The 9,161-nt window shown below is 42.8% G+C and overlaps 1 protein-coding gene across 1 annotated transcript in view; it reads right to left on the bottom strand.

Moving 5' to 3' along the window:
• Positions 1-409: 409 nt before the first annotated feature.
• The window catches only part of IGSF5 (immunoglobulin superfamily member 5), a 28,439-nt gene continuing 19,687 nt past the window's right edge, over positions 410-9,161 (bottom strand). The window contains exon 9 of the mRNA XM_058834208.1: positions 410-1,943. Within this exon, the coding sequence (XP_058690191.1) occupies positions 1,875-1,943 (69 nt within the window). The 3' untranslated portion in view covers positions 410-1,874. The remainder of the gene's footprint in view (positions 1,944-9,161) is intronic.

Genomic DNA, 9,161 nt, shown 5'->3' with positions numbered 1-9,161 from the left:
TTGCTATGACACCAAATAATATCGAAGCTAAACTTGAAAAGAGCCTGGAGATGAACAAAGGAGTAGATCTTGATCCCTTTGCAAAATATATCCCAATGAATCAACACTTTCTACTGGGAAACCACTGTCTCCATACAGTTTACAGATTATTGTAACTTTTCTGACAACCAGGAGGTCTTGTTAACAAAGCACATGAACAAAAAGCCAAAACTCCCTGGGTTTTACCCCCTCAAGTCAGGCTGGTGTTACCCTGGGCCTCCCTCTCTCATGCAATGGACAGTCCTTTAATAAAGTGAATTTTTGTTTGTGTTTAGGTTGTGTTCAGCTACAGTGGTAACAAGAGATGTCAGCAATAGGAATCCTTGTTTCAGAATAAGGTAGATGTATTTCAACACGAGTGTTTAATTCAAAATAAGGATATTTCCAAGGACAATTTCAATATGCAACAATGTAAATTGCTTGTATTTTTGTCTGTGTAACATTATAAAATTCATTTCAAAGCTCCTCTTTAGGCAAACAAGATGGAAAGGCAGTAGATGGTCAGAATTTGAAACAGCTTTGTGTACAAAGAGCACGTGGTAGACCCCACACTTGTTCTGGCAGGCTGGCTGAAAATGCCACCAGCAGCACAAAATCTGGCTCAAGTTAAGGAGGTAGCAAATGCTAAACGTGCAAAACAACTTCTTCTTCCTGAGTTCAGGTTTCAGATTCCTCAGTTTTGCTGCACAGAGTGTCACTGCAAGGGGTGCTAAGCAGGGGCTTCGTTCAAGAGCACCTGCATTGGTTTGTACCGAAGATTAACATGAGACACACTGAATAATTCAGAATTCTTGGAGTGGGAAGAAAGAAAAGTACACTGAAAATAACTTGTTTTTCTGGAAGAAGTTTGCCTTTTTGTAAAAGAAAAAAAAAAAATAATAAGCTCCAACTTTTTTTATTGTGAAATACAGAATTTCAGACAAAACATTTCATCAATTTTACACATGGTCCATGTGCTGGATCTGCTCTGCTGAGAAGCTGCTTTATTAAAGTGCATTTCCCATGGTCATTATCAACTCTATCCCTGAGGAAAAAACACTGTTCAAACTGAATTCCAGAAGCCACCATTGCTGTGACACAGCTCAGCCCACAAGTAGAACAGAGACGTAAAACATTCAAGCAACGACTCTTCAAAGTCAAGAGTTTCAAATCTACATTTTGCAGCTTAAGATATTTGAATTTCAATTTTTTTTAAAAAAGGATTTTTTTGGCACATGGGTGATTGGGTTTTATTTTGAAATGGAATTTTAAGGCAAATACTTCTTATAAAATAATGTATTGAAATGGAGAAATGTCATTCCTGATCCAAAGATAGCTTTGCTAGAAATTTTGAAGCAGCCCTCATGAAAACTTCCCTTGATTTCATTACAGAATAGGAATGGAAAAATGTTGTTGATCTGAATACTCAAAATGATAAAATGTGCATAAAATGTGTTTAAAAGCATAGATATTCTGCTAACAATTATTATTATTAACCAGTTTTTCTGAAATAATAAATATCTTCCATTTCCAGTCCTTGATTTTGCTGTAACATAACATTCCTGTCTGACAGGAGTTTTGCTGATTTCCTTGGGACCCAAAACACAGATTCTTCTTCCACAGTCCCATCAAACTCACAGTCCTGGCAATTAGGGCAGACTATTTATGTCATTTATGTCCATTATTTTGCTGTGATATCATGTGCTGCAATTTTGTTTCATTGCATGAGGAAAGAAAAAAAATAAAATAAAATAAAAATAACTTAGAACTAAAACTGAGAGAACTGGTTTTAACTTTTCTCTGTTGCATGAAGGCATCCAAATGTGTGAAAAAACAACTTCTTGGAGAAGCAGATCCTACACGAGTGTCACGTTCCTAATTTTCTTTGGGCTGATCAGATAATCCGTACGTCTTTGAGGTCGCACCTAGGGGAGAGCAAAAGCAGTTACAGAACTAAAAGAGATCCCAGAAAAGCAGTCCCACAACAGGTCTCAGGAGGTTACCTGCCAACCCCTCACCTCTGAGCATTACAGCAAAATGAAATCCATCATCAGCAACCCACTCAAAATCCAAACACAAAGGAAAGCATGAGGAGCAGAACGGAACAAAAGCTTCACGTGCAACACGCTGCTGGCAGTTCTGGGAATTCATTATCTGATCTTATGCTGCCTGAGAACTTCTTGTGGCCTCTGCTGCCTGCGTGCTTTTAAGCAAAAGGTGATGCTGGGTGTTTCTACTCTGGTTCTCCTAAAGGGAATACCTGTTAAGCTGTAAAAAATCTGGACATTTGTTTTCCAAATCCATTTGAAATCACAGCACACCGGCATTTCACGGGGCTGGAAGATCACTCCCAGCATCTCAGTGTTTATCCAAGCCAGGCTTTTTTTAAACTTCCCAAGACTGCCAGGATTCCACTACCACTGTCTGCAGCCTGTTCTCAAACTGGCCCCAGTGGGATCAGAGCAGGACAAATCCTCAGCAGAGCCTTGGAAAGCTTTTCCTCATCTGAAACAAGTGCAGGTGCATCTCCAGTCCTAATTACTTCTGTGCTTTTACAAAGTATCATTGGAGAGGAAAAAATTGCTCTCAAATGCATCCAAGTAACATGAACTTTGGATTTTTAAATGTAGTAGCAACATCTCCTCCCTGCAATTCCTCACCTGGTCTCAAGCCCTTGGAAATTAATAGAAATTACAATGTTTTTCTCAGTGAAATGTTTTATCATGGCAAATTTGGTTCTTTTAACTACTGACCAGTTTTCCTGAGGTTTGTTTCTGGAGCATTATTAATCATGCACAGTCTGTATTGCTCTGGTATTCTTCCAGTATTAAACATCTTCAATAATGCATTTGGTACATATACATTATTGAATAACACGTGGAGGCAAATGTTAGATAACAAATGTGGACAACATGTCTCTGGTATTTAATGAGCCCCAGCACCTCTGTGGGATAAATTTAACTATCCTAGAAGCATTTCACAAGACAGCTGCCTTCTGTTTTAAACACAACTCTCTTTTTCCACCCTCCCATCCCTTCTTGTTGCTAGAACATGCTGCTGTTCTCTAAATTTACCCTTCTTTACTGTTTATTTTTGCAGAGAGGAGAGGTACTTTAGGAAGTAACAGCATTGCCTGGCTCTGCTCAAGGACCTTTTCCAAGCTCCCTCTGCTGCATTTAATTTCTTGCCCAAAGACCTCAGTGGTGCTGGGCAGAGAAGCTCTCTACTACCTCTCCCACCAAAATAACAAATCTTCAAATAGAATGGGGGAAAAAAAAGTATGAAAAAATGCCAAAGGCCAAGTTTTATGTTTGTGGAAAGAAATATACCCAGATATTGTGGTCTGTGCTACTGAGCCAGTAGCATAATGAGTAACCAGAAAGTTTGAGAGGGGGCCCAAGAACACCCTGTCTCGAAAACTCCCTGAAATAGGTCATGTTTTGAATCCCATGTTTAGCAGAATACTGAAGTGAGAATATTTCACAGAACTTGGTGCAGAAGAATATTCTATTGCACCAGATTTGCTAAAGGGAAAAAAAGACATTATTCAGAAAGTTCATCCAGCAGTGCTGTGGGAAGAGGAAGTTTTGGGGTGATTTGGAGGTAATGCTACAGGAGATTCAGGGAGGGGATTGTGTCCCTGTGCCCTGCTCAGGTGAGACCCCACCTGCAGAGCTGCCCCAGCCCTGGGGCCCAGCCCAGGGAGCAGCTGGAGCTGCTGGAGAGAGCCCAGAGGAGGCTCCAGGATGAGCAGAGGGATGGAGCAGCTCTGCTGGCAGGAAAGGCTGGCACAGCTGCCATTGTTCAGCCTGGCCAGGAGAAGCTTTGGGCTGAGCTCAGGGTGGCCTTGCAGGGCCTGAAGGAGCCCCAGGAAAGCTGGAGAGAGACAATTGCCAAGGGCTGCAGGAATTGCCAGGAGCCAGGGAATGGCTGCCAGTGGCAGAGGGCAGGGCTGGATCTTGGGATCTTGGGCAGGAATTGTTCCCTGGCAGGGTGGGCAGGGGCTGGGATGGAATTGCCGGAGCAGCTGGGGCTGCCCCTGGATCCCTGGCACTGCCCAAGGCCAGGCTGGACATTGGGAGCTCCTGGGACAGTGGGAGGTGTCCCTGCCATGGCAGGGATGGCACTGGATGGGCTTTAAGGTCCCTTCCAACCCAAACCATTCTGAGATTCTCTGCTTTAGGTTTGTGTATGACTCTGAACAGCAGAGAGCCGGAAGATGAGCAGCAGCTGGATCCTGTGACAGCACTGGGGAAAGGGGAACCCCACCAAGCCTCTTTTTCTTTAAAAATCCCATCTCCAGGAATGATCCATCCCTGTCTGGCATGGCATTTCTCCTCACCACCAAAGCAGGAACTGAGCAGTTTTCTCCCAGGGTGGGGATGACATCCATGAGGGCTCACCCTTGCCCTGCTGCATCTCTGCAAGTTATTTGCTTTAGAGTTACTTCTATTTCATGCTTACTGTGCTCTGGTATCAATTAATGAATAATTTAATGAATTTCAATCAACTCATGCTGTGTGCTGGCCCGGTTTCTGGGAAGAGTTCTCTGAAGCAGCAGAGCCTTCCTGAGCTGCACTTCACTGCAATGAAGGCTGCTGGTCACTGACCTAAAACTCATCTTCTGAATGCAATGGAAGATCTCATACAACACACTACAAATAATAATGCAGAGGAGCAGGACCACAACAATTTAGGATCACTTCATATTTATACCCTGAGCTGCTGGAGCCCCTGCTTGGTTTAGATTTCAAACTTGTTTCCTCTTTAGATTAATCCAGTGCTCTACTAGTCCTGCCAGTCCTAGTCTGAGCAAAAATAGCTTCCTAATTCATTACACCCTACAGATTGAAGGGAAAAACCTCATCTCCAGTGGCTTGCTGCACTGCAAAACATCACAGGAGCGAGTTTCTGAGGTAGAACCCCCACCAGGAAGGAGGCACTGACATCAGCATTTCTTTTACACAGTTTTAAATCTCTTTGTACTGTCAGCTTGGCATCCAGTTAACCATGGATATCTGACAGTCACATGCTCCAAAGCCTGCCTGTTGATTTATCATCTGCCTTGGGTGCCTTTTCACAGGGATTACTATAAAAGGATTATAATACTGGGAAAAGCTTCACATAGTTTGTTGGTTTGGGAAAAGAGATGCAGCACAGATCTTTTCATCTCTTCCAGCTCTTCAGCCAGACAAAAAGGGAGCTAGCAACACATGGATGAATCTGAAGGTAAACTGGGTGTGTATCAGCTGATTTCAGGGTTGAATCCTTCCGTGGTGTTTTGAATACTGATGATCTTCTGTCAATGAAAGAAGGATTTCTGCTCTTGCAAGCATGTTTCAGTCAGTTCTGCACCCCGTGTGATATCAGTGATGTGAATGATGAGCACACATCTGGCCTTAGGAAACAGGAATCTGATCTCAACACCGATGTGGGAGGTGGCAGCTCCTCAGACTGTGATAAACTGAAGGCTTGGTATTACCCAGCCAAAAAAAATCAGATCTAACTGCATTAGAACAAACTGCTGACATTAATGGGGTAGGAGTGCTCCCAAATGTGTCTGCATGCATCACACACTGGGTTAACAAAAACAGAACAAAAAATCAGGGGGGCACAGATTTCTGGTTCTGAAGGTTATTTCTCCTCCTGCCCTTAGTTTTCAATTTTGATTCTAAACTCACTTCATTTACAGGAAAACATCCACCCCATAATTTCTGGATACCCTCAAAATAACTCAGATACACTGTTACTTCAAGTAACAAACCAGTTCCATCCTGTCAACTGTTTGGACATTCAGCACATTTCCCTGCCCATCAATACAGCCTGGAAACTGCCCCTTGTTTGTTCATGGGTTAGTCCCACCCACATGCCTTCACTCCTCCCCTTCTCCCACAGACATTTGGGGGAAAAACCTGTAAACTGCAACTGCCAATTCTCTATCTGTATAATCAATATTTATTCCTCTCTTAATCAAGATATGCTAACCAATGGATATCATAACATGACATATCTGCAGCCCATTTCATCAGCAGGGGGAAAATTGTTTGCTTTCATTGATTTATTTTTCTATTTATTGACCTTTTAATTCCATTTTGATAGCTTAATTTTTCTTTCCAACAACCCTCAGAGTCAGAGCAGTTCTATACGGGGCAATAAATGGAGCTGCAATTCATCACTCATTTCCTTGTCAGTATAAAACCACAACCACAACTAAATAATATTTCCAGTTTATAGAGTGTCATTTGGAGTAGTTAAGAAAAAAAAATAGATCCTTCCCCATTAAGGGAGCCATGACTCACTCTGGATTGGAAAGGAGCAATGAGGCTGTGGAAGCTTCCTGGAGCTGTGCTGAAGTCAGAGCAGGGATGAATCCAACCCATTGGAAATGAGCATTCACACCCTCACATGGAATGGGCTCCTGGTTTATCACAGAGATGTTTATGGCATATTAAATGAGATAATTATGAAGCTCATTTAGGAGTTTGTACAATCCTGCAAGTTGCTCAGTCCTTGGACCTCCTTCTGTGGGAACTTGGAAAACAGAGTTCCTTGGAGGTGGCGCTCAGGACCGGGCAGAGCTGGACCTGTGGCTCTTGTTCAGGCACAACTGTCTGTGGGGCTGCCCCAAGATCTGCAAAATCCCAGGCAGGGGATCCCACTCACTGCTCTTGGCTTTTGGAAGGAGCACTGTGGGTCAGGGAATGAGGAACTCTTCCCTGAGTGGGATGTTGGTCCCTAAAACCCATTTTAGCAGCTCAGCCCTGGTACTGGGAGCGAGGATCACACTCTCCCATCCCGGACAGGATGCAATTAAACAGAAGCCTGCGCCTCTGCTCTCAGTTTGACCTTTTCTCAGTTAATATCACCACAATGAAGACCTTCCAGCACCTCTGACTGATGCTTCTGGCCTCCTCTTCCAGTGGCTGGTAATTTTTCCCTCAGCTCAATAATTTGCTTCGTTACTCATCATTTTTTAAACGTCTCGCACACCTTTGATTTTCCTCCTTTGTTCTTTGCCAAACCTTTAGCTCAGGTTGTGAATTAATCAGTGCAATTTCTGGGCAGCATTTATCTTCTGTGGACATTTTGCATTAGTTTCTGATTCAAAGAGTCTGAATGGCCAAAAGCTGAGCTCGATGTTTTTCTGTTGGCGCCCTTTGCGACACACACCAGGGATTTCAGGTTTGTACCCAGCTGGGTCTATGTGTAACAAAACCTGAGGAAGCAAAACCTGTGAAGTGAAGTCTCCTTCAATCTCCCAAATTGTTTAAAATTGTAACTTTTTTACATATGGAAGGGAAGGGATCAAATTTGAAGCCATTACCCTCAGAGACACGGGAATAGATACGGTTTTACATCTTCAATCTGCAATTTTTCCATCAGTAGATGGACTTCCTGCTCCTCAGGGAGACCTTGGATTTTCCTTCCTTCTTCATGACCTCTAAATAAGCACTGCAAGGACTTTTGCTCATTTTCCCTGATTATCCAGGGAGAGAGAAGTAATTTGTTGGAGTCCACCCCTTCCTGACCTCCTTCACTATGGAATAAATTCTCAGGATAACTTTTTCTTCCTCCTGTTTGTTTGGGGTTTTTTATCCCCTATTTCTCACTAAAAGGTACTGGAGAACAAAGATGAAAAGTCTTTGGGAATGTTTCCAGTACTCAGGCAGGGAAAGCCAACTGAGAATCACAACTTTCTGCACTTAGAAGATGGCAGGAAGGCAGGTGGTTTCTGAACAAATTAATTCAGCACTAGCCAGCAAACAGCCATGAGTTAACATCTGATTTCTCCTACTTGACAAGAAATATAATGAAAGAGCACTTCAATAGTTGTTAGGCAATATATTGGCATCAGTGGTGATTGAACTTTAGTGGAATATATCCAGGAACACCTTTTGAGAGAAAACCTGCATTATGCAGCTAACAGGGAAGGTTATGAATGTAAAAGGAAAATGCTTTTTGTCTGGGAAATTTTTTACTCTGTATTTACTGCAAGGAAATTAAATAATGGACTGCAAAGCCACAATTTAGGGTAAACCTTCAGCAGCTTTTTATCAGCTCCTGCATACACAAGATGGGGATCATCACAATATACTGAGAAGCCCTGTTCAAACTGAGAAATAGTTTGTCTTCATCAAGACATTTTTAGATTGCTAAATATTCCTCTAACATATGGGAAATAGTTATAAGTAATTTTCACTTCTTGGTTCTCTCTTGGTGTTTTTCAAGAACGTGTGTGCAGCTATTGATGCAGGTAACAGAGTTTTTATATTGTCCAGGGACAACCAGTTTAAAATCATAAATATTTCAATTTTATGCTGTGTTCCTGTGATGGATTCAAAGTTCCCCTGACCACCTGAACTCCTAGGCCATGTAACCCAGGATTTCATGTGGAGGCTGCACCTTTCATGTCTCAGATTGAATGAGGACAGTGAACCCAGTCTCCTTATGGTCCCCACTCACATTATTGTTTCCACAGTGGATGGAGCTGCCTGAGAACACCCAAATTCGCTGCCTTTCAGATGTCACTAAATGCTTTAATGTCATTGCAGTGCCCAACCAGTGCCCCTGAAGCATCAGTGAGCACCTGGGAAATGGCCCAAATGAATCCCAGAACCAGCAAATCCCAGAGTCATCAAGGTTGGCAGACACCTCCCAGATCATCCAGTCCCATCATCATCCCAACACCACCACCACCACCCCTAAACCATGTCCCCAGCTGCCACACCCAGATGCCTCCTGGAGTCAATATCCTGCCCTGAAATGTGTCCAGGGTGCTCAGCACAACCTTTCCTGGTTGTCAGAGCAGACACCACGTGTGTGGAAGCACAGCCAGTGCCGCATAACCCTGTTCACAAGCCTTCCAAACTCTGTCTGAAAGTGTTGCTGGGGGTAATAGATCCACACTGATGCCTCCACTGTTCTGTGCAGACTTTTCAGCTTTGCTTTAAAAGTATTTTGTTTGACAAGTAATTCATGTCAACCATCATAACTGCCAGGCACAAATGCATCAGTGTCATTGCTGTTATTTTTTACTAGTATTATGTGATCATTGTTTTAATTGTTGATTGAGTGCTTCCTAAATTTCATTGTGTGCCAAAATAAGTTGACACACTCTGCTATGATTTATGTGCAGTGTCATC

Source organism: Poecile atricapillus, chromosome 1 (genome assembly GCF_030490865.1).
Source record: "Poecile atricapillus isolate bPoeAtr1 chromosome 1, bPoeAtr1.hap1, whole genome shotgun sequence".
NCBI lineage: Eukaryota > Metazoa > Chordata > Aves > Passeriformes > Paridae > Poecile > Poecile atricapillus.
Note: the sequence above shows the minus strand (reverse complement) of the source record. Positions and strands in the feature narration are given on the sequence as shown.